We start from the raw sequence: 26,856 nt of genomic DNA on the forward strand, positions 1-26,856 counted from the left end.
ACAGCAGAATAAAGTGTAGGCTCTGGAGTGGCCATCTCTGGGGAGATCTCAAACGTGCAGTTTGTGTAAGACAGCTCAGAAGTTTACAGGAACTAGAGGCTTTTTGCCCAGAAGAATCGGGAGCTTTAGCATAAGAGAAAATAAAGAGCCTCATCCACAACTACCACAAAAGACTCCAAGCTGTCAATTGACATTAAAGGGGGCTATACATGGTATTAAAGGCCCCGTCATACTTGGCACAAATGAGCAGGAATTAAGTTGCATCAGCCGGGGGGGAGAAAAAAAATTTGAGACGCATTGGAGAAGGACAGATATTCCAACAGCTGTGTAACAATGCCGTTGGACTACTTAGAATTTGGGTAGAGCCCACCTCAAATGAGTCTTGCACATTCCATGTGTATGCTTACTTATGCAGTTAAAATGTAGTTGGAACACAGTACAAATATTTGGACTGCAGTTAGAATGCAGTAAGACAATGAAGAATGTACCTCGAATGCCATACGTGTGTGTGTGGTCCGATTGTCACCCGAAGTCTGGAAGGCAAACATGGGGAGAGGAGGGGTAGAGCAGCGCTGTCGTCTGCCCTTCCTCCAAGACCTCCCGTGTCTCACTAGATTTTGAAAGACATCCAGTGTATGGACTGTAATGATGTAATGTAGGTCCCCCTGATGTCTGCATCACTGTGGAGCATGTAGGCCAGAGATCAATCTGTCCCTTCAGAATGAACATTTTCTTCCCACACAACATGCCTCACAGTGCAGCTGACTGAACGGCCATTATGCACTCCACAGGGCTGTTGTGCGATTGGGCATTATGCACATACCAGTACAGCTGACATTACACGCTCCACAGTACAACTGACCGATTGGACGTTATGTACTCCATGGAGCTGCGGTGCGATGGGACATTACGTGCTCCACAGTGCAGTTGACCAATCGCACATTATGTGCTCCACAGAACTGCGGTGCGATATGATTTTTACCAGCCTCATGGAGTGGCTGACATATGAGGCTCACGCACCAGCTGGCCGATCAGCAAGGTTGGGTAGGATTACTTTGAAATGTAATCCAAATGTATGTACATACATACATGTAATCCACATGTATTCTTTCAAACCCAACCTTGCCGATCAGATGTTATGACACCTTATGAGGCAGCTGTCTATCTGGATAGCGGAGCAGAGCCATCTGATGATAGGAGCCCTGGTGCAGCAGCGGGGTATCCTACTGTCTGTCTGGACAATGAAGCAATCAGAGGGTAGAAGCCCTAATGCAGCAGCGGACAGTCCCTGCTGACCAGCTGGATGCTGCTTCATATGGAATAATTATTTCGTAGTGGATGATTCATTTGCCCCACGGCTCTGAGACGCGTGGATTCACAGCAGCACTGTGTGATTACGCATTGCTCACGTCTACTTCACAAGATGAATGTGTGCCACAGAATCTGCACATTACAGTATTTCCTTTGCGCACCCCGAACGAGATGTACGGGTGGTGCAGAATTAGACGTGCTTGACCATGCAAATGTCTGTTGAGCGTGATCATACTGTTCCAAATGCTGTTTTGATACTCTGAGAATATTTAGAATGCAGTTAGAATCCACCTCAATTGCTGTTTGATATTTTTCACCTCAAAAGTAGAGAGCGTGTGCTCTACATTCAGGCTGGCCGTACAACTGTGTCAGACTGTTTCGAGTGTGCTCAGAATGCTGTCAGAGGTTTTCGAATGCGCCTCGACTTTGACCGAATTGAGGCCGAATTTTCATTTGGACGGCATTCGGGCTCATTCAGTCTCTAGTGTGAAAGGGGTATAAGAACTATGGTATGTAAACTTTTGATCAATGTCATTTGGTTAGTTTTTTTTTTTTTTTTGTCATTATGATTTTAAAAAGCTGTTTGACAATAAATGGCTTCACCCAACCACTAACCATGAGTGAAAAACAATGTTTTTTGTTATTCATATTCTCTGAAAAATGGCCAAAAAAAATCAAAAATTCAGCCAGGATATGTAAACTTTTGAGCACAACTTGTATAAGTGTGCATCCCTAATTTTGTTAAAAGCTTGCGCACTCCAGCACTTTGCTTTAAATTCTGAGCAAAGTGAGTGATTGAAGGAAGGAACAAACCTCCCTGATTTTTGCTCGCTCATTAGCCATGTTATCTGCCTCATTAACCATTCTCAAGTGTGGGAGTGTACAAGTATCGGTGTAGCTCACTGTGCATGTTTTTTTTTTTGTTTGTTTTTTTTTGTACACTGGAAGAATGCAAACTGCATTGTAAATGAGATAAAATGCTTAGTGTATTTGTTTGACGCATCAGGTCGTTTATACCTTTGTGACCTAACAGTAGGTATACGTGCAGTGTTCCAGATCATATTTGAGATCTGATAATTACTAATTTTCATTCTTGAGTTTGTCAAGTATTTTCATCTGAAACTTAAAGTAGACCTCCATTGAAATAAATGTGGTCAGATCTCAGAAAGAAATAGCTAATATGTATTTATAAGACCCTTATGAATGCAGTAAAGTAAATCTGCAAGCCCAAATTTGTAATTCAGCAGAGAAATCTTCGTTTACAATTTGCAGCTAAAATTTAGCCCTCCGTGAAAACTTTGTACGTCCGGGATATTGCCATGACGTGAGGGAGAAGACGGAGCGCTAGCGCCTTCAGTCCGATCCCACATTGAAATTGATTTTATCTGTTAGTAATGTTACTGTTATACACATCCTGGTTTCAACATCCAAAACTAAGCTGCAATGAATGCGACATACAGCTCTGCATGCTCAGATCAGCGGCGACATCGACAGCGGGCGACGTCCTTCCCGACGCCTCGCTCTCACTGCCTCCGATGCGCTTACCGAATCTGCGGGCTCTGTAAACGCCGCAGCGGGCCACTCATACCTCCCCCGTTTCTGCTGTGCAGAGCTGCGGCCAACTCCGTCACCACCTCCCTGTCTTCTGAATGGAGGTGCGGCCAACTTGGCAACAAGTTCAGAGACTACGCTCACTGTTTTGATGTGGAGCGCTCCGGGCCGGCCGCAAAGACAGACTTCTTGCGGAAAAATCCGCAGCACCGCACGGTCTCGGTAATCGGAGCCGCAGAGCTCCGTGGCCACTGAGAGAGGTTTGTATCTTTTTAATGACTTGGATTCTTTGCGGGTCCCGCATCCGTACCCGCAACGGTAACACCGAAGGCTAAAGACAGTAGATTTTCAATGTGACACCACTCAATCAAATGGGCGTATGAAAAAGTCCCCAAAAATAATTTTCAAGCAAAAATAAAAGAAATGTATACTCACCAAACGTACCGCAAGACGATATAAAGTTTTAAAAAAAGTCGATCCTTCCGTATAAGACAATAAAAAGGTGCTTTTGTAAGAGATGCAAACTGACGTAAATCCACAAATTACAGTTGACGCGCGCAATGCATGCTGGGATAGGGTCTTCTCTCTTGTGTCTCGACAACGTCCCGGATGTGCTGACAGTTTTGCGGAGGGCCAAATTTTAGCTGTAAATTTGTCTTTTTTAAAATAAGATTTCTCCATTGAATGACAGATCTGGGCTTGCAGATTTACTTTACTACATTCAGAAGGATCTTATGTGTAAATATGTCATTTTTTCATCCAAAGATCTGACTGCATTTATTTCAATGCAGGTCTCCTTTAAGGCCTGTTTACACGAGCATGCCTTTGCTTCGCGCAACAACACGACCTGTGCTGTGAAGCTCCCACCTGCTGTGTTCAATGCTGGATGCCGTTCTTTGTTCTACTGGCTGCCACGCGCTCTGCGCTGGACGCTGCATATATAAAATAATTATTTTGTGGCAGATTAATCATTTTTTTCTGCAAACTGGCCTTTGAAAACGGCTCTAATCACTTTGTAAATCACAGAGGAAGTTGCAGCCGTGCGTGCGTGCGTACGCGCGCACCTAACAAGCTGCAGAAAGCATTTTGAGCCGTCTAAAAGGTAATTATTTGACTTGTTTACATTGTCATGGCTTGATGAAACAGTTCTGTGTTCTTTCCTTCTTGTCTGCAGCTGTTAAAGTATTTATTTTTATGTTTAACAGATTTAATTTCTTGTTATAATCCTTCAGACAAGCTGTGCTCTGATATGATTCGCTGACGTCACCACTCGCCCTGTTCACTGCTTGTTTGCTCCACTTGACGAGCTGCACGATCGCGCCACATAGCATGACATTTGTGGGTGAAAGATTTTTTTTTTTTTTTTTTTAAACATTTCAAAATTTTCTGTGCGCAGTAGCGCGCCGGCGCCCCTTTGGCATCCTGTCTGCACCAGTTAAAGACGAGCTTATTCTCCAGCATGACACATCACAACACAGGTCGTGCTGTTGCGTGAAGCAAAAACAGCTTAGTGTAAATGCCCCTTTAGTCTTGCCCTTGTAAAAACCCTTAACATTCACTAGCTGTCTGTTGTTTATTTGAAATATACTAATCCTCCTTTTACATTGTAAAAACTAGTTTACACATGCTCTAGTGTTCAGGAAGCACTTTATAAAAATAATTCCACAATTTCCAGGAAAATCTCTTGTGCTGTAATGTTATAAGTTGGCAAGAGTTAATTTGGAAAGTTATGTGACAATATTTTTCTCAGACCCAGAGGATTTGTCCTTTGTGTAATGCCGTGGTTCTGAATTCTTCCTTTTGAGATCCTAAATACTTCATGTAATCCCTTTCCCCATACTGTACTGAATCTGATACCAGTGTCATCATGTCGCCCTGACAACCAAGGCCACTGAAAAATAAGTTTGTAATTGTCAACACAAAATCTCTCGCAATAGAGACAATAAAGCTTATTTATGATTGCACATTGGATAAACCATGTTTCTGGTCAGGGTTGCTGTTTAGAAATGCATTCCGCTCAAATTTTTATATATATATATATATATATATATATATATATATATATATATATATATTTTTTTTTTTTTTTAAATAAAAGGACAGCTCTGCACTTTTCTGCTTGGGGATTAACTATGGAGGTTTTATTGCATTTAGTTTTATCAAGTATTTAAAAACCAGGGCTGTGAAAAATCCACTGCTCTGCGTCACAGAATCTGCAATTTTGTCACGGAGGGTGGGGGCTAGTGTTGTACTCTGCCGATGGTCTGTATTCGTTATCGTCACAAAGTTAGGAAAATGGCTATCCCCAAAGCATTTTTTTTTTCGTACAACTTTTAGAAATCTGCAGAGGAAAATGCCTATCTGAAGGCGTGGTGTTTTTTTTTTTTTTTTTTTTTTTTTTTTTTTTTTGTACGACATTGCACAATTTTTATTTATGACGTCATAAAGTGGGACTGGTTGGTTAGGGCAAGGCTGTTGTCTCTGTCATTCTGTGTACATGCTGCGTTTGTTCCGCTCCGCTCCTGTTATGTTCTGTTCTTAAGCTACAAGTAGCGTGTGGGCGTTGCATACTTTTACAGCTATCAAGTTTTTAATAGAAGAAATTTGCAGTATGTCTAACTGTGGGACATGGTACAGGGGTGGGGGGGATGGCGAGGAAGACGGTGTCAAAAAGTTGGATAAAGATAATGGAATCAAGAATTCGTGAAATTGAAATTTTGTACCATCATGATGTTAAGTGCAGTAAGAATTTTTCTCTTACTGGAAAAGAGACATTGGGCTATTCAAACAGATTTATATGTATCTTTTTATTAATATATTAATATAGGCTTTTTCATTTGGAAAAAAGACATTGTGGCTTTTAATGGATTTACAGGAATTCACACAAGACTATAAATGTTTTTTTTAATGTAAATTCTAATCCAGTTACATTTTTCCGCAAATTTGATTGGTTAATCGTGTGAGATTTCAGACCATAAAATATCACGTAAATGGTGGCAAAATATTAAAACCGTTTCACATTTTAATGTGTTACTCTGTGCCCCGTCCGTGCGCTGCTACTCAGATCTCAGTAATGGCGCTGTCACCTGAGAGTGAGAGGTTGCCAACTGCCATTAAACCCTAAGAAGAAGAAGGGGGGGGGAAAGCAAGTGGCAACACAACACTGAAATGGATTAATTTAAGATACCATATGAAAGTAGTGATGTGGAGTCTGCTCACTGAATTTCCAGTTTGGCATGAAGATTCTGTTGCCACGGTAAGCTTTAACGAGCCAACCACACCCTTTGTCTGCGTAACATTTTTGCCGAACTATATTATGCGGATAGGCTTCAGTGGTGGACACTGATCTCTGCAAACGTTGGAAATGGATTAGAATGGGAATAACCCCCTTGTGTCTGATTTACAGATGTTAATGCTGGACTTTACGGTCGCAAATTGATTTTTAAAACTCAATTGGGATTTTACGGTCGCAAATTGAGTTTTAAAAGTCAATTTGCGACTGTGATCCAGCATTAACGTCCGCAAATCATTAGACACAAGGGGGTTACTCCTTAAATAGGTTATTGATATTTTACCATATTTTCAAAATATTCTACAAGCTTTAGCTGTGGTTTTTGAAATGCTTGAACAGTCTTTTCCGTCTTCATGAATTTCATGTAGTTTAATTGTTCTGAGTTCATGCTTAATTTGGTTTACAGTTTAAAGGAAAGTCATTCCAGGTCCTACTTCCATGTCGTATTCTGTATGTGTCGTATTTCAACATTATCATGGACAGTTCAAATGAAAGGTTGAATCTAGGATCATTTAAAGGACATGTCTCATGTTTTTTAACATCCCAGTTAGTAAGACAACATAAAAGTACTCATGATTATGTCTCCGCACACGTGTGAATAATTAGTGATCTCTGATGTATTTTATTCCTCTCACTCTGAGCGTGAGCAGGTGCATTTCCGGAAAACGTCTCACTCTGCAATCCTTGGCATTTTTCAGTGTGTGACATCCTTATTAGCAAAACAGAAACATCCCAATGACTGACAGACAGAGGCAAACGAACCTGCTCCATCCAAAAACGAAGTTTCTGAGCTGCTGTTCGAGAGTGATGGCTCAGATTTACAGAGAGCAGACGACACGCTTCAACCCTGAAACTCAACTTTTTCAGTGTGTTGGATTTTGGAGCCTAAAGTGTGGTGATGCGCTGTTTGTGTGGATGCTGACGTGGACGTGGGGACATCTGACACTGTTTTTAACAGACTGCCTGGACACATAGATTGATTTGTTACAATGGAAAAAGTCAGAATACATTATTTCAAGGAATTAATGGACGTTATTTAATGTGCCACGATTGTGAGAGGCAAAGCTGGAGCCAGCTTTGTGCTCGCACACTTCTTGGTTCGTGTGGAGTTTACATTTGGAAAACAATATAACATGTTGAGTCTGGCTTGTTCAGGATTTTACCCCTTTTGTGTTTTGTGGCAAGCCCCTTTTTTTTTTTGGCTTTGAGGTGCCTGTTTGTGTGCGTGTGTGCTGCTGCTGCTCATTGATCCTCTCAAGCTCACTGCAAAAAGGAACGTCTCCAAGCCCCCCCATCAGCAGGTGTATTTTTTTTTTTTTTTTTAGATTTTATTGATAATGACATATGAATCATGGCTGTGCAGGTGCACGGAAACCTTCAGAGCTGCAGCTTTTACCTTGATTCATCACAATTAACAGTTTTCACTTAAAAATGAGTCATCATAGCACAACATCACACTTATGTATACTTTGGAATTTATCTGTGCCTCTGTTCTTAATGTTATCAGCTACATTTCACACACACACCACTTTCTCACTCAGATCGGATCTCACTCAGATGGCCATGAACAGCCTCAATCTAAATTGGTATGATTTTAGTGTGACATGTCCTTTAAATATACGCTTCTTTTGCGGCTTTTGATTATTTTTCTTCCAGAAGATGGTGAAAGTATATAATTGGATACAAAATTGGCTTCTGAGGCCAGCCAGGTTCCAGACCCCCAGCTCTTCGGGCCGTGCCTCCCAGATCCTGCAAATTTAATGTTTTTTTTTGTTTGTTTGTTTGTTTTTTAAGAACAGACAGATCAAGTGCTTTCCAAACCTTGGCTACATTGGCTACATTTTTTTTTTTTTTTGCCAGGCAGGGAAACATGCTGGATTGCATCATTTTAAGATGTATTTCTACATGTTGGTAGTGGAATTGGAACTGTCAGATTTGTTTGTTTGTTTGTTTTTAAGGTTGTGTTTGGTCACAGGAGTGTGACGTGAGACCAAAGATACCACCACATTTCTGAAAATCTGAAAATCATATAGTGTGTAACTGGGCTTTACACCAGTCACAAGATGACCGAAAAAATGAATAAACCTGGCTTGACTTATATTTTAGTAGTGTGATATACAGAAGAAAAACAAGCAGGCTTGATAACCACTGTTAAGAGTGTTTTTATTGGATCAGTGTTTGTGTTTGAAGGATAAAGTGAAAAGAACAAAATATCTGTTTATGCAGCTGGAACCTATTGTCCTGTCCATGATCAGTATGTTCATTAAAAAAAAAACCTGTCAGAGTGTACACAACTTCAGTATCTCAACACGTGACTTTTGCAAGGTAAAATGTGTCTAGCCATATTTTGAATAAAGTTAGTTTTTATTTGACCTTTTGGTAAACTATTATGACATAGCAAATAGTTCCAACCATTTTGAGGGATTGAAAACTAACTTGATTTGAATAAAGACCAATGATAAAATAATTAAAGTAATAACTAATAAACTGCTGTGATTACAGCACTGGCAATATTCCTGTGTGTCACCTCTGTTTTGTTTATTTTGGGTTCTTGGTGCTTGAAAGAGAATGTGTTCTTGCATGTTGCTTCTTTTGCTTTTTTCCATGCATCAAAAAGGAAGGGAATCTCAAGCTTGACATTTTGTGTTCTTGACATTGACAAGAAACTGAAAACAAAATAGACAAGTGGTTTGGGCAGGGGCTACCTCAGAAAATGAAAACATTTTTATCTGTAATAGTATATTTCTGTTTTCCACCTCACAGCCTCACTGTGCTCGCTCATTCACAGCTCGCTCCTTCCTTTTATTTGGAGCCCAGAACAGCATTCTCTCATCAACAGCATCGGAGGGATTCATTTCATATTTGGACCTGTGACTGATGCTGCTGCAGTGACAGCTCTCCGGTTGCCACAAACACCGGTTATTCTACGTCTGATCGTTGTTTCATCATTGCCACCCAATATCAAGCGACGGCATCATTATCTCAACAGACAGTTTTCTCACACAACCAGTAAAACTGAGGACGGAGTAGGTCTCTGCTATCATGTATCACCACCACTCCCAGCAGCAAGGGCCGCAGTCTTTCTCCAGTGGGTCCCGACCACCTCATCATCAGCAACTTTCAAATCAACAACAGAGTCACCCTGCCGCTGATATGATGTCACAGGTGGGGGGCTTTCAATTTCCTCGTCCTACCCAGCTGCCTGATGAGCTTGAGTCAGCCCTGGCCATCCGGGGCTCCAGGGACATCGACCATCGTGTCATGGACTCCATGAACATACAAAACCAACATCAGACTCTCGGTCCAGGGTCTGACATCGGTCAATGTTTGTCAGAACGTGGAAGCTACAACTCTAACCCTTTAACGCTCACTCCTGACAGTCAGTCGGGCCACCAGCAAGGAGCGGACTGGTCAAAATACCAACCACAAATGACACCTTTTGGCAGTCATCCATCTAGTGTTAGCCATCAGGGACCTCAACAGGTGAGCCAGAGCAGCCATGGTGGAACATGTATGTCGAGCTGGGATACCTCAATGAGTGACTCACCGTTGTCTCAAGTTAGGAATTCACATGGTGGCCGAAGCAGTGGTGGTGCAGATGGTCAAGGTTTGTACACATCAGAGAGTGCTGGAAGTATTTTGGCTAGCTTTGGACTTTCAAATGAGGATTTGGAAGTACTGAGTCACTATCCGGATGAACAACTGACTCCAGATACTCTACCGTTCATCCTCCGTGAAATCCAAGTCAGCAAGTCAAGTAAGCAGAATAAGGATGCACCACTGGCACATTCAGGCACCCCTGAAGTGCCCAGTCTTCTCACTGTTACAAAGACAGCAGGTGAAGTCATTGACTATGGTCATGCAAGTCGAGCAAAGGAAGAAAGTAGCAGCAGAGAGACATTTAAAAGAGAACCACTGTCAAGTGAAAGGATAGTCAAAATGGTGTACTCATCCTCCACAGTTCCAAAATTGGAGACAACTGAAAGACAGGTTCGTTTGGAACCCAGTAAATCAAACAAGCATGGGGACCGGGACTATCGCAGGGCAAGTACTGACATTCATAAGATCAGTCGGTCGCCCAAGAGAGAATTTCCACCATTATCTAAATCTCGTCCAGTGGACCATGACTACAGACGTGAACGGCATAAAATGAGGCCCTCATCGGAAACCAGAAGTGAGACGTCCCCGTTTTCCAGACACACTGTGTCTTCTTCATCTGGCTTAAAAACACAAAGCAGCAGCAAGAGGTTACCCACACCATCCCTGATAAATGATTTCAACGCTTTAAAGCCGAAGATGTATCCCCATACCTGCGCCGTGTGCCACGTAGAGTGTGATCAGGAAAAGGTGAGTGTCTACATGCTACTGTTCCAGTGTCCAAGGCTTTCTTTTAAAAGAATGTCTAAACATCTTAAGTTTGAGACTGCAAGGCAGTTGTCAAAATAATAGTGATGCTCCAGTGGTTTGTTCAATAACTAATGGACATCAAAATTGGTGAGCTCTAAATGTTAGTCATGATCGGTAGTTTGTAGCCAGAAGAATTCTTTGCGTGTATGCTTAGGGTGTTGGGGGGGACAATGTTAACACCAAAAACACCTCCACTTGAAGCACCGAAGCAAGATACTTTATTGCAAATTGTGATGACTATGTGGTGTGTGGATGATAAAGTCCCTGAAAGTGCAACTTGTGGGTCATCACATGTAGTTGTTTAAGTGTGTGTATGTGTGAGACAACAAGGAAAAGAACTACGGAGATTGAGACAGCTGGACTGGACTTGTTTGTGAGATACTTTCCCTGCTTATTTGAAAGCAGAGTTTACAACAGTGAGGTACTCAGCAAGTTTAACAACTCAACTAGAAGAAACCTTAAGGGTGTATATTTATGTTGACCATAGATAATTATTTTTTTTCCACTATAAAGTATGAATCTCCCCAGTTTCATGTTTGTGACCACAAACTAAGTGTGGGTGGAGCATATTCATAGTAAACATGTTGATAACCAGACAAACATTTCAAATGTGGATTCAGTATTCGATACCATTTCATTATTAATGAAAGAGTGCACAAACCGCATTCTACTTAATACGACTCCGAGAATGTTTTACACCCAGTGTTGAGAAGAGCTCCCAAACTTGAACACCTGTCAGTCGTATGTGCAGGATGACAAAATCCTCAGCCAGCAAATTGGATAAAGGATTTAAATTGTTTTCAGGATATACACAACTATAAAGATCAGATAATTAATCAGTGTTAACTGTCAAATGCTACTTTCAGCCATTGTTTTATGTACTTTATCTGGTTATCTACAATGTTAGAACTAAAATAAAATCTGTGTAATGTGCACCTGTTAACTGAGTTGTGACTAACGGGCGTTGCTTTAGTGAAGAGAAAAAGTCTTCTTGACCCCGAACAGAAGCAGTTTGCCTGGGGAGAGCCACCCCGCCGCTTGCAGAGGCTGTTTGACCATGTTACTGGTGTATGGGGATCTGTTGGAAAGCCATAAAAACTTAGTATGCCGTTAAATTTGGATGAAGTCAAACTAAGTGGGACACAGCAGTGCTCTGAGTCTTTTTGAAAATGTTCCATTTTAAGTATTTTCCTGCGTGTACTCGTGGTGAGATAGCATTAACTCCATTAGCAAGCGCTAGACCAGAAACAGCCAACCAGCAATATTTGAAATTGGACATACATCGCAAACCCTAGTGCATGTTGTCCACTGGAGTACTGACCCCAGTAACTCCCAGGGAAAGTCAGAAAAATGTTTTGTCTTAACAGTTCCAGCTGTATGTTGTGGACTTGTATTCAAATTGTTGTGGGTTCAGACATTAAATAGTAATACAGTACAAAGGATTATTTTTTTTTAGAGTACCGTAGATCAAATTCTGAACTGGGGAAGTAGAGCAGATGCAGTGAAGGTGAAAAAGATGTGACAGAGTATCAGGCTGAACTTCGGCGTTAACTATTTCTTCCACTGAGGGGCAGAAAAAGATGGGCAGCATTTTATGTCAGTGTGAGTGTGTCTGATGATCCTGTGACAGCAGTCGTACAGCAGCATTCATTATTTGTTGGTATAAACAAAATACCCTGTTCATTTTCTTGATAAGAGGCCTGGTGTGTGTGTTTGTGTGTGACTGAATGCTTTACCGTATAAGCATACTAACCTGGTCTGTGGTGTGCACTCAACAGGGGTTTCCTGCAATAGGGGGGTTGCATACCCGCCATATTGGATTTTGGACACACAGGGGATTGTAGGAAATGTGTCCCTGCTGCGGATGCACAGACACGGTCAGAAAGTTAACAGGCTCAGAATGCCGGTGGTTACTTGTTGTGTCCCTGGATGCTTCAATAACCATCGTAGGGATAAACGTGAACTTCTATGTTTTTCCTAAAAATGCAATGCTTAGAAAAATAAGGGAAAGTTCAGTGAGTTCAACCCAACATCAACCTGCTAAAACTTAAATGTTAGACACACCAACGGTTTTCTACTCAACCCACTTTTATTAAAACCACCAATATAGTATTGTCCATAGATTGTGGCAAAATTATGCCTGCCATTTGATGCATAATTTAGTAAATCCCTCCTGGAATCTCTGATTCCCACCCTCTTTTCCCCAGAGCAGCTTTTTCCATCTCTTTTAGTGAAGACACAACTCCCCCCCCCCCCCCCTTTTTTTTTTTTTTTTAATTTCCCCGGAGGTTTGTAATCCCATCCACGGGGAAAAGCATGTGCTTGGCTCAGCATACAAACGATGCTGTGCACACTTGCTGATATATATGATCTAAAAGTTGCACAGACAGGATGTTCTCCAACAGTGTCCCCCCCCCCCCCCCCCCGTGGGAAAAGGCCAAATATTAAGCATTTCACGAACTTTACATTTGACATATAACTTCTAAATATGCGCAATTTGCCCCCATCTATCACAGGGTAATAGCTTCTAGAAGCAGGTTAGTCAGAGCTAAGCTCTCTATCAGATCTTTTTTCTTGCCTTTTTAAATTTCCATTTAACCATCTGTTTTTAGTTCTGCTACTGTTGCTTCCTGGAATGGTGATTTTAATAATGGCTCCAGGTACATCTGGGTCCAAAATTGGCTTAAAACAGGGGTGGGCAATTAATTTTTACAAGGGGCCACATAGGGAACCTGGATTATGTCCGAGGGCCACACCATCGATAACTCAGCTGTCTCCCATTACAAATTTTACAAAAAATTACCTATTTAATAGCTTTTATAGGTAATTTTTATTATTGTAATATGTAAATATTTAAATATACCTAAATAAACCTCTCTAATGATTTGCAACACACAAGCTTGACATTTTTAATATATGTAATAATAATCACAGACCTCATGAGGGCCGGACAGAGACATGCAAAGGGCCACATGTGGCCCCCGGGCCGCAGTTTTCCCAGGTCTGGCTTAAAATTACCGAATCTCTCTTTGTTTACATCCATGGATGCCGGCTGTAGGCATACAGACTATTCCTTGATGTATTGCATGAGTGCTACTTCTAGGCATGTACGCTGACAGATGTAGTCCCCCTATTGGAGCACTTGTTGACAGAAGACGTAGATGTTTCTGAGTGATAAAGTGGTTGGTGTGTAACGAATAGTTGAGTGAAGTTTTACTGTCAATTGCAGATGCTAACTTGTTTCCAGGTACAGTTGAAGATTTTATATGATGGAAAAAGGACCGCATTTCTATTGTTTCTCAGTCTGTAGCAAACACTAGGAGCACTTGAAAGTCATAATAGAATTAACTGTGGCAGAACAAGTGTGCCCCTAAAAAGGTCTCCTTCTCCCCTTCTGCTGTTAATGTGGAAAATGCCTTGAAAGTGGATTTTAGTAGCTAATAGAACTTGACAGTTAATTGGAGAAAAAAAAATCTATGGCCGTGAATGACAATATCCACAATGTATTGTATTCTTTCTTTTGATCTATGTATTACAAAGATAAGTTATGCATGAAAAACTTGTATATTTATTTTAGTTGTGAGATTTTGTTATAGAAATCTTAATAAGCCAGTAAACAAAGGCACTTGACACAGTTCTGTTTGGGGGCTTATGTATGAATAGAATTGTTTACTGTAGATTTGTCATTCAGTGGATCATTCTCAAATTTTCTTATTAGGCAGTCTAGAATCTATCCATTTTTGCCAGTGATTGTCTGCATGTGCTTGACTGCAACATCTACAATTTTTCATTTTCCCTTCAGGAGTGGATTGAACATGTTAACACAGTTAACCACACAGCTGCCTGCAGAGACCTGCGGAACAAGTAAGGAAGTATTTTGGCTGGGTTATTGCAGAAAACTTGTATCTGACAGGCAGGCACCACCCCCTTCCCCAGCACAAGAAGTCACCTTTACTTAAACTCTTGGTGGTATAAAAGTCAGCAACTCATAAATTTAACATGCATTGTTTTTTGTACTTAGATGCATTGCATATTTTCACACATTGCTCATGTTTCATTTGGTAAAATTTGATACTTCAAAAAATATATTCAACTTCATGACTTGGTTCTTAATTTTAAACTAAAAAAATACTAGTGGTATGCATTATTTAACATTTTGAAATTTGTGTGGTTGGATTTCTTAAGATGCAGATGTCCACATCGCACAGAACCTGGTATAAAAGTTTTTAATTTTGTATTTTTTATTTCATTCAGTCATTTAAGGTTGATTTTCAAAGCAAATGTTGACTTGTGTCAGTGGAATTATCATTGTTTACATGGACTTGCTCATGGTGGTTTATATTGGCTTTAAATATCCACATAGCTCTCTTGCAAAGAACTGAGCTTAAACCTGCGAACATACTTGTGCTTTAAGTTAGATTAAAGGTGGGCAACTTGTTCCAGAAAGAGCCAAGAGGGTGCAGGTTTTCTTTGTAGCCACTGACTCCACCAGGTGATTTCACAGATTAACTGAGTCCATCTGCTCAAAGTGATATTAATCACTGAAATCACCTGGTGGAGTCAGTGGCTGCAAAGAAAACCTGTACCCTCGTGGCCCTTTCTGGAACAAGTTGCCCAATCTTGAGTTAGACGGTACTGACCTTTGAGGAGAGGGAATTAGTCCATGAGCCACTCATCAGTTTTGACCAAATCGGTACCACTTAAGGGGAATAAACAACACTTTGAATCCAGCCTCAGTGTATCATGGCCTACACATTCTTGCTGTTTTTACCCCATAACTCCAAAACATTCCATCAAACTATACCTTTTTGGAATCATTATGACCTGACAAGTAATGTGATATAGTTTTCAACATGATTGGAGCATTTTAAAGTTTGACATCTGTGTAATGCTTCACTGACCTCTACCTGGCTACAGCTACCACCCTGGGATGGCTATCATACATTTTTGTGTAGGCCATGATACACTGAGGCTGGATTCAAAGTCTTGTTTATTCCCCTTAAGTGGTACCGAAAAACCTGCTTGGCCCATGGACTAAATCAAAAGCTGTCATTGAAGGAGGCATTTTAGCTAGCTGCTCACATAATCTAGTGTTGTTTAAAAAAAAATTTTTGTTTCAAGTAAGTGTGAAATGTTCCTATGGCATGACTAGTTTCCAGCAAAGTCCAGTCACTACAATGGGCCAAACAGCATGAATATTTATGAATGATCTTTCTCTTTACTGACAACAAGCTTTTGGTCCCACATCACCTCATGGAAGAACAGGCGAATTTAAACCATCTCGACTCCATTTCATCGTTCAGGTGCATCGAACTACCGGGGGGCCAAAACTGAGTAGTGTAGAAATGTAATGTTAGGAAAATGTGCATTTTGCAATTGTTAGCACTTTTCTAAACTGACTGGTAAAAAGTAAACTATGAATTTAATACTTGTTTGTAAGTTGCAGAGTCAGAGAATACTGAATAACATACTAATAATTTTGTGTGTGCCTCAAGGTACCCTGAGTGGAAACCACATCTGCCCAGGTCAGTCTTTTTGTGGTGCTATATAATTTCCAGAACAGACCATAAACACAATACAGTGGTTACTAACCCTGTTCCTTGTGATCTAGCCAGCTAGCTACCTGTCTATTTTTTCAGTTCTCCATTAGTTCTAGATTAGGGATGGGTACCGAATTCGGTACCCATCCCTTAATGGACAGTTGAATTCACTGCTATTTTTGTTAGCCACAAGTTCACTTGACAGTGGCTTTCTCAAAATACAGAAACAAAATGTTAAATTTGTCCAAACCTCCACAAAATTACCAAACAATTTCTGGTGATCCATCTTACTGATTAACAAAATGTGCTGTCTTGTACTAATTGAGCATGATAATTCATCTTCCTCAGACCAGATGCTCTAGCATTCCATCAGAGAAATACTAGCAATGACTAGCACTTGAAGAAAGAATGGCAGGACACTAAATGTATCAGCGTTTCCACATTCCATCTGGATAGTTTTCTCTTCTAGTGTAGTTCTTGGCCATGTATTTGCAATCTGGAGCATCTCAGTTACTTGTTCATCTGACATTTCAGTGTGTGAATCTTGTGGTCACTCAGGAAGAGCGGGCGGTATGGCCGCCAGGTTCTGTGGGACCCCAAGGAGGACCCCACTCCAGTGTACCCTTCTCACTCTTTGTCACGGACACCAAGCCCTCCACGCAAACAACATGTGGGCCTTCACACTCCCAGGCTGTACAGGAAGCCCTACGCTCGTGACTACCACCAAGGTACCACACTTGAAATGATGTTGTAGTTCACTTTCAGTTCTTTTAGACGCTATCAATATAGGACATTATATAACGGCTCAGTGGATCCTTGTCATTTGATTGGTGCTTTGTCTGTCACATGACATGGATCATTTGTCCCATTTATGCTGCGTTGCATTTAGAGTCCAATTTGATTCCATACATTTGGTATCACTGCACTCTGCGCATGCACGCATACACATGCGCGTGCACACACACAAAACAAATCCACTGTGCTGTAAGCCATCTGATTTTTTTTTTTTTTTCTCTTTCGCTGCACTGAGGAAATAGTCTTGGCGGGGGATTACTACACGTGCACACAAGCGCCTTCCTGCTTGTGTGAGCGCACACCGTGCGCACGCTCACAAAAGCTGGGCAGCACTGAGCTTTAAAATAAACATGGCAGAGTTTGCTTTGCTGACGGATGACGATTTGATGGCGTCAAATGATGGCATGGCGAACTTCGTCAGAATTATTTTGGGCTCTTTTTTTTTTTTACCCTCTGGGGCCGACGCCGTCGTATACGATGGCTGGGACCAAGCTTTACTAAATTATAAATAACTTTTTAATGATATGAGATGATTTTTTTTTTTTTTTTGGCTGAAAAGTTAACTCCGCACACTTTTGATCCACTGTCGGCCATCTTTGTACTCCTCAGATAAGCTGTGATGACGTGCTCAATGTGAGTGTCCAATCGGAATTGGTTCACCGTCACATGGTTTTCCAAAATCCAACTGTAGGGCAGATTTACCTCACGTGAAAAACCAAAGATTGTTTTCAGGAGTGGTATCTTACTAGTTGGCCCGTTTGAATAGCCCCCTAACTCCTCCAATGCGCCCTGCACCATTACGCACTGCGAAAGTGAAAGCAGACGGAGAGCCTCGCATGACAATCTCACATGCTCAAAGTGTGTAACTATCAGGATTGCTCCACTAGTTTGCATTTGAATGCTACTGGATTACCCTGTGGCTCTCTCCCTCTAGCGTAAACCACTGTTTACCATATCGGTGAGGGAGAGGGGCTGCTCCTCAGACTGGAGCATAAACGCATAGACCATTTTGTATATATTGTTCAAAATGTGCATTTGTGTTTATTGTTTGAACTTTTTTGTTGTACAGTCTTTTCACCTCAAAGACCTCAAAAAGACCTAGTTTGCTGTGTGTTTTGAATAAATGTGTGTGGAAAATTATTTTTCGCTTTACTTTTTCCTTTATATATATTATGAAAGAACAGGTTGTCCTGGAAAAAAGTCATAAAACAGCAATAATAAAACATTTATGCCAGGCAAGTGAACTGTCTATAAAATGCCCTCGGACCCCAGAGGGCTAAAGTTTGTGTTGGATTGTTGATGACAAAACAGCAGTGACGCTCCAAAGCTGGACTAGTTTCTGACGTTATGTTTTTTTGCTGCACTGAGGAGGTACCAACATATAAGTCCCTTTTGTGTCTTGTAAATTAATAGAAAATGACAAGGATCTTTTTAACTGTTATATAAAACAAACAATGAATGTTTTTACATTCTTTCAATGGAACAAATATGTTATGAGGTGAAAGCTGGAACATAAACATTCATTATTTGTATATTGTTTAATATGTTTACAAATGACACAAAAAGATGGAGATACTGTACTTTATTCATCCATAAAAGGTAATGATAAATGTTGTTTATGAAATTGCTGTCCCTGGTTATTCAAGGTCACCCCAGCAGAGATCTGCATTGGGACTTAACACATATTTTAAGCAGGATGCCCTTCCTGGTGCAGCTCCAGTTGTGCATAAAAAAAGCACACACAGTCCCTGATGTTCCCAAATAGTCTCCCAACCAAGTACTAATCAGTACTTCATTTCTGAAATTTAACCGGATTAGGTGGACACAAAGCAGAATGGCTGCTCAATTAAATTATATATATTAATACATTAAATGGTACTAGTTAGAATGTTTATAGTTGGGAAAACTGGCTTGCTTGCTTGAGGATTCAAAGTCATGGAAAATCCTTAAACCTCTTTCTGGCCTTACATATATAGTTTTTCATTTAGCCTATCATCTTTCTTTAACAAAACATTACACAACAATTTCAAATAATGGTAAGCGGTTAATATCGTCGTTCTTGAAAAGAGTTCCATTTACAGTGACCCGATGTCAACGTCAGACTCCATTAATGTTCCACACCCAAACAGTTGGTGGTGGTAATGCACTGTATCTGTTTGCAAACTGCCAATAAAACCTGACAGAAGACGACGACCTGGTGAGGTTCACTTCCGCCTTTCATATATTTTGGTTGTTGTTGGCGGGACAAAGTGCTGCTGTCCTATAAGATACTCGAAAAATAGTGCTTCACTTTAAATACACACTGTCTATTTCAGGTGATCAGTGTGGACCCTCTTTCTTTTAAAAGGCTTTATTTTACTCTGTTCCATTTGAAATGTTCTAGCTTCTGCTGCCTGCTACAGTACGCTCCATTTTTTTTTTTTGAGTGTTACATACAGGTCTGGCATATAGAGTGTTTTCAGTGTCCTACAGCTGACATGGAACACTATTAACCATTTTGGGAATGATATTTTTTCATTCTAACTGGTTCAGGAATGTCAAGTTTGGGGTAGAACCCAAACTGGAAATGTTAAAATGCCATCTCTGTTTGAATCAAACCATTTGGGGAAAAAATTCTGGCTACTTTTTAAATCAACAATCGGGGCTTGATTTTCCTGAAAACTGGCATCCTTTTTGTTAGAGGTTGATTCATATTGCTTGTCACAAAATAAAATTGACCCGTGACGGCATAATGCAATCTACAGCATCGCCACTAGATGACACCTACACACTGGAGCTTCAAGCTGTGCAGCTAATATCTAGACTCGGGATGGGTACCTTTCACATTTGAACCGATACAGTACCGATACTCGGTACCTGGGAATCGATACCGGTACGCAACGGTACCAATATTCAGTACTTTTATGCATTGTGTTTGAAGTAAAATCTCAAAAAATTGCATTTTAACAGATTTATTTCTGAAAGCATAAACTTTAACAAATGTCAAAACAACATGAAATTGTCTTGTAACAAGGCAATTGTTTAACAAATTTCTTGAACATAGAAACTCTTAACTATACCTACGCAGTGTTTTTCTTTAAAATGCACAAATTAAAATCAAAAGGAGATAGATTAAAAATAAATAAGTGCGCTTTTTATAAATTAAAGTGCAACAAACTAAAAATAAAAGTGAGGAAAACTTTTTTTGCAGTGAACTACACTTACTGTTTCATTGTTCCTTGTGCAGTTTTTTGTTGTTGTTGCTCTCTCAAGCATAATGGTGCGTTTAAGTACCGAAACGTGGTACCGTTTGATTTTACATGAACCCGGTAGTACTGACGGAATTCGGTCAGTACCAAAAAAAAGTAGCGAATTCGGCACCCATCCCTAATCTAGACATTCAGTCATTCATTCATTTTCTGTATGTGCTTACTCCATTCAAGGGTCATGGGGGGCTAAAGCCTATCCCAGCAGTCTCAGGGCATGAGGCATTGTACACTCTGGACAGGGCGCCAGTCTTTCGCAGAGCCACATATAGACGGGAAATTCACAAAGGCACGCACACGAATGGTCAGTTTAGATCTTAAAATTCACCTAACATGTATGTTTTTGGAAGTGGGAGGAAGCCGGAGCGCATGGGGACAACATGCAAACTCCACACAGAAAAAAAAAGTAGCGGGGTTTCTTTTTTATCATTGGTACAGTTTCATGAAGCCAAGAAATATCTGGTCTTTGATAAAGTGAAATATATTTCTTGAGGATTATTTTTCTTCAGAGCCATTATGACTGCTTAAAGAGAAAGTGTTGGAAATGTCCACAAAGGCAAGCTCCTTCAAAGGGTGACCGTTTCAACCACCCACCCATCCTTGGACGATTCAGTTTGGCATAGTTTTAGTTTCTTCTAACAGTCATTTTTCCAAAATTATGGAGAGAGATTTGTGAATGTTTGAATCTGCTGCCAACTCTGTGATACACTTTAGGTTCCAGTGTTTCAAAGGCAGGAATTTGATTGCATTTATTGAGTTGCATATAGAATAACATTAATGGACTTCTTCGCACTTTCATCACGTAATCTATCTTATTTTCTACAGGGGATCTCTCTCACCAGAGGCTGAGACGTTCACATTATGGTTCACATTCACCTGATCGCTCCACTGACACCAGCCACCGTCGGCCCACCTCTAAATCAGACCATAGCTCTGCTAAGACTGGCTCAAAGAACGTGCCAAAGACGGTGTCCAAGGCGATTAAGACAACTCGTGGCAAAGATGGAGATGCAGTGGGTGCTTCTAACATCTGCTCATACATATTTACATATTTTATTGCTGCATGGAATATATATATATATATATATATACATACACACACACACACAATCGACACCAGACTTGCTGTGGTGACTGGGGGCACCAAGGGGGGGAGGTCACTGGGGCCCTTAGTTTAAAAGCATATGTGTGTGAACACACACACGATCAGCCTTATATATTAGATCACGACCCGCTCACTGGAGTCCTTATTTTCGCAGTTCATGTGGTACTCAGGTCAGGTAGTAAGCATCACACTACTTACTTAATAGTTGCGGCTGGCGAGGGTGCACTTTAATTACAATCCAAACAGGCCAGTGCGTGTCACGTGCGAGATAAGGTGTGTTTTTTCAATTAAAATGTACCTGCTGTGTATAACATACCAGAGCATTGCAGTGATATGACATGCTATCACCTTTTATCATTCACTTGAGTATCATGAATGTCACAAATTGCTCTATGAAAATTATTTACAACATACACACAGTGCAATGCAACTTACTTTACCTTAACTAAAGTGACATGAAATATACAATGACATGGCTAAAATTCTTCGCTATTACCCATGAACAGGTAACATGTAGAACGGGTAACTCAGCGTGTGTGTGTGCGTGTGTATATATATATATGTGTGTATATATGTATATGTGGGATGGGAGCGATCTGATCAAATATTGATATCAGGTTCTGATACCCAGGTATTTGACGGATTGGAAAATGCCGATCCAACCTGTGGACATTTCCGAGCCACGTCTGTCTGTGTGTTTTCTGCTGAAAATTCTCCAAAAGGGATTCCCTGCTGGCTGGAAACTGTGGAAGGGATTTCGTAAACCGAGGCAACGTGATGAAACATTTACTGAACAGAGGCATGTATGTGGAAACTGGAAATCCCTTCCACAGTTTGCAGCCAGCTAGCAGGTGAGCATTAAGCCGTCCTGTGGCTGACAAAATTTCATCACGTGTCCACTATATTTTACATCAGAAACATTGCAAAGCAAGACAGCAGCATGCACTGTCAACTGTTGGACCTTATGCGAGTATGTAGACAAGCGTGTGCCTTTCCAAATCATGTCCAGTCAGCTGAATTTACCCCAGGTGGACTCCAATGAACCTCTAGAAACATCTCAAGGATGATAAGTGGAAATAGGATGCACGTGAGCTCAAGCTTCTTGGCAAAGGGTGTGAATACTTATGTACCTGTAATTTCTTAGTTTTTTGTTTTTAATAAATGTGCATAATCTGTTTACCGTATTTTCCGGACTATAAGTCGCACCGGAGTATAAGTCGCACCAGCCACTTTATCCATTATAAAGAAAAATAAACCATAAATAAGTCGCACCGGAGTATAAGTCGCACCAGCCACTTTATCATTATAAAGAAAAATAAACCATAAATAAGTTGCACTGGACTATAAGTCCCATGGACATACAGGTATGTTAACATGAAAAGTTCAGATGATAATGTGACGGCTACCGTTTTCAGATGCATATTTCACCAGTCGTAACTTACAATCTGCAGAGTATGATTTTCTTTTTGGTGGCATTTTTTCGGGCCTTCTCCGTTGTCTTGTTAAGTTATCAGTAACGTTGAAATTTTTATTTTTCTATGGTAGTCAGAAGTCGCAGGAACAGTCACACAAGCCTTGAGTGCCCTCTCGTGAGCTGCATTTTACCTACAGATATGTTTGTATTTTGCGGACCACATTGCGAGCCGAACCATGCAGCACCTACCTGCGCAGCTCATGACCACCCAGCGTTGTCGATCCAGCTCCTTCCAAGTGCAGACGCTAATCCTCCGCCGTCGCTCAGTGCTCCCATGCAGCTCTCAGCGTCAACTCTGCTCACACTGATATCCAAGGGTTGAAGCTGTTTTGTTAGCCGTCCCGGAATAAACACCATGTTCGTCTGCTTCAAACGCTATTCACAATCTTCGACGCCAGCTCCTTCCAAGTGCACACACTAATCCTCCGCCGTCGCTCACCCGGTGCTCCCACGCAGCTCTCAGCGTCAACTTAAACACTCTGCTCACACTGATATCCAAGGGTTGAAGCTGTTTTGTTCGCCATGCCGGAATAACAGCAAGCACCGTATTCGTCAGCTTCACACGCTGTGGGTGAGGTGAGGAATACGCGTCCAATGTTCTGTTCTCTGATTGGTTATCGCGACCAGCGTGACTTATAGGACGGCCGCCATACTACAGTGTCCATGATGCATTGCATTTCCTTTTCTGGTGGCCATTTTAAAACATAGATCGACTCTGTCACGTAAAATTGTTTTGTTACAGTAAATTAATTGAGATCCTACCGGTATATTTTTCATTTATAAGTCGCACCGGAGTATAGGTCGCACCCCCGGCCAAAACATGTAAAAAAGTGCGACTTATAGTCCGGAAAATACGGTAGTCTGTTTGCATCCTAAACTTTATTTTCCATTTTCCTTTTTTAATTTTTCAAACAAATCTGCTTCCTTTATAGTCTCCCCCAGCCAAGAAAAAGAAGAAAGTGGTGACTACAACCCTCCAGTCCACACCTACTGCCAATCGTCTGATTTATCTCACAGGCATTCCTCTGGATGCCTCAGAGCAGGACATAACTGATTTAGTTGCTTCTTTTGGCAAGATCAACAATGTGATCCTCATGCCGGGTTCTGAGGAAGAGGGTGAGAAAAATGAAGGACAGAAGGTAAGTTTTAAATTGCATATACGTTGTCTGAAAGTTTACAAACAATTACTTGGATGTGTTTTATGCTTTTTTGTTTTGTTTGGTCCCATTCGTAAAGCAACATTATGGTGGGGAGAGTTTCCTTTTTACTTATGTCCTAGTCATATGGCTCAAAATGTAAATTACATTTCCTGTTTTGTGTTGGAGAACAATATCATGGTTTTGTGTTTTCTAATATTCATATCAACATCACTGTGCTCACAGGCGTCTGTGTGCATGGTGAAGGCTGAAGATGCCAAGGCTCTTGCCCACTCCACAAAGCTATTCATCAAAGACAAGCAAATTACTGCTCTCGTGGCTAAGGTACCGTATGGGCAAGTGGCAATATTTTGCACATCCTATTTATACTTTTCTTCTTAAAACACCTTAAAATAATAAATTGCATAAAAACTCACTTCCTATAGAGTTGTTACAAGTTATACAGGCACTTTTTTTTTTGTATCAGGTGGTGAACACGTGTAGTTCTGCTTAAGTTGTACATTTTAACATGCCATTTTATAAGGATTGACTTCCTTTTGGAGTCAGCCTCCACTGGCCATTTGACGAATCTTGACACTCCGGCAATGGCTTCATTTGCTGCTTACTCTGTCCACAAATTTACTGGCGCTATTTCCCCCCCCACAGAACATTCTGCCAGACCAGTTATCATCAGAAAACAGGTATGTGAGAGGTGCCGGTAAACCTGCATATTATCATTTCATTAGGACTGGTTTAAACTGTTATCTGCCCCACTTTAGAGCTGCCTATGTCAATGTTACCTGTTGCTTAAACTAACAGTAAGGTTTAAATGCATCTTTTGTCAGCCATATTGAAATACATTTGGGTCTTCACAGCACAAAAACCAAACTTTTATTGTGAAGCCTGACAGAATTAACACATTATTAGTCACTTTAACCTTACATTTTCTTTTGCTATTCCTTTGGGAATTGTGTGTGTGTAATACTTTCTTTGTGTTTTACAAAAGATTCGTTATAAGGACTAGATGTTGTAATCCCTGATGTTTGCACCACTTTTACTTCAGGACTTCTTGGTGAATGGCTGCTGTAAGGCTTTCCCAGCGGGACACATCATCAGTTGTGTGTTGTGCCTCAGCGTCACAGGGTGTTTCGGCCATTTATCACAAGACACCCTCTGCTTAGGCAGGCCCACCACAGGTTGATCAAGCCCGGGTGTGTGTCCCGCTGTTACATGATTGCCCTAGCAGCCCAGGTGGGGTCACTCCTTTTCAACCACAGCCAATGACTCGTCCTCTCTGCATGTTGGCCAGCTCCTTGATGCCTTGTCTGTGCTTCTGGCCCCTGATTCTGAGCTCCCTAAAGAGCTTTACAGTTGTTCTGGCTACGAAGCCTCTACACCCCACCTCCACCGGGCGCACCCTTATTTTCCATCCTCTGTCCTCTGCCGCTTAGTTGGAGTAGCGCAGCTTCTTACGCTCGTACACTTCTTCGAAAGCGTCCTCCCAAGGAACCGTGAGTTCTATGATGTAGGCGAGCCGGCAGGAATTAGACCAGAGGACAAGATCTGGTCGCAGAGTGGTTGTTGCGATCTCCAGGGGGAAAATGAGCTTCTGATCTAGATCGACTTGCATCTGCCAGTCCCAGGCTGCACTCATTGGGGTCAAATTGGGGTTTGAGGGGCTAACTCTTGGTTTGTCCCCCTCCCAGACAAACGATAGAGGTTGTCGGCTCACATCCTGGTTGTTGACAGGTTGGGCGTTGATGGATACCCTTTTACACTCGATTTTATCGGCTAGAGATCTGAGGACCTGGTTGTGTCTCCATGTGTATCTGCCCTGAGTGAGGCTGGTCCTACAGCCAACCAGAATGTGCCTGATTGTTGCAGGGGTTGTGCACAGGTGGCAAGATGGATCCTTTCCAAGCCATAGCTGCAGATTTGTGGGAGAGGGCAGCACATCATATGTAGCTCAGATGATAAAGCTCAGCCTATTAGCTTCCATGCCCCAGTGGTCGCTCCATGTGAGTTTCCTCTTCTCTGCACCCTCCCACCTCGTCCAGCGACCCTGTTTAGCTTGTGCTATGGCTATGGAGCATCTGGCTGCTTCCTCCTGTTTGCGCACCTCGTCTATCACCATGGATCGACTTTCCGTTGCAGATGCCTTTTGCCAGAGGCGTCTTACAGCTCCAAGGCCAAAGACTCCTCTGCCTTGTTGGACATAGCCCACTACATCACGATGGAAAAGAGCAAATTTAGCCTGCAGTACTGCTTTGGCTGGAGTCCACTTCTTCCCTGTTGCTAGGGTAAGAGCGATGCCTCTCACCACCGGGTCCCGGGAGTCAGTGAGGGACATGTTCAGCCTCACCCTGGCACACTTGAACTCTTCAGCCAGACTACAAATTGGCAATGACAGAGCTCCGTCGCTGTAGAGCCCAACACTGCTGAGGCATTTGGGAAGCCCAAGCCACTTTCTCACATAAGAGTTCACTAGTCTCTCCAGTCGACTGGCATGGCTAACCGAAACCTCATACATGGTCAATGGCCACAAGAGTCTTGGAAGCAGCCCAAACTGGTAACACCAGAGCTTCAGTTTTCCCGGTAGTGCAGTGTTGTTGATTTGCTCAAGGCCATTAGCTGTATCCTGCCGTAGTTGCTCAAGCTGCCAGGTGTCTTTAAGGTCTGCGTTGTACCATCGTCCAAAGCTCTTGATGGGCTTTTCCAAGATTGTTGGCATTAGCTCATCGCTGATGTAGAACTGCTCACCTGTCAGTTGGCCTTTGACAATGGAGATGCTGCATGGCTTGCTTGGCTTAAACTCCATTCTTGCCCACTGGATGTTTTCTTGGAGTTTCTGAAGCAGGCGCCTAGTGCATGGTTTTGTTGTTGTGATGATGGTCATATCATCCATGTAGGCTCTGATTGGTGGAAGACGCAGGCCATTATTGGTCCTCTCTCCTCCCACTACCCAACGAGATGTCCGTATGATCAGCTCCATTGCTATGA

The 26,856-nt window shown here is 41.6% G+C and overlaps 1 protein-coding gene across 7 annotated transcripts in view; it reads left to right on the forward strand.

The window, feature by feature from the left end:
- LOC117527159 (zinc finger protein 638-like) overlaps positions 1-26,856 on the forward strand; it is a 54,666-nt gene that overhangs the window by 6,852 nt on the left and 20,958 nt on the right. For 2 of the 7 annotated variants that reach the window (XM_034189387.1, XM_034189390.1), the window contains exons 2-9: positions 8,943-10,501; positions 14,364-14,425; positions 16,057-16,086; positions 16,660-16,829; positions 20,967-21,154; positions 23,653-23,859; positions 24,103-24,201; positions 24,523-24,557. In XM_034189387.1, the coding sequence (XP_034045278.1) occupies positions 9,197-10,501; positions 14,364-14,425; positions 16,057-16,086; positions 16,660-16,829; positions 20,967-21,154; positions 23,653-23,859; positions 24,103-24,201; positions 24,523-24,557 (2,096 nt within the window). In that variant the 5' untranslated portion in view covers positions 8,943-9,196. Of the gene's footprint in view, positions 1-8,917; positions 10,502-14,363; positions 14,426-16,056; positions 16,087-16,659; positions 16,830-20,966; positions 21,155-23,652; positions 23,860-24,102; positions 24,202-24,522; positions 24,558-26,856 lie in introns of all 7 variants that reach the window. The other 5 variants (XM_034189388.1, XM_034189389.1, XM_034189394.1 and 2 more) reach the window with 4 other exon arrangements.

This window comes from Thalassophryne amazonica, chromosome 15 (assembly GCF_902500255.1).
Source record: "Thalassophryne amazonica chromosome 15, fThaAma1.1, whole genome shotgun sequence".
Classification (NCBI taxonomy): Eukaryota; Metazoa; Chordata; class Actinopteri; order Batrachoidiformes; family Batrachoididae; genus Thalassophryne; species Thalassophryne amazonica.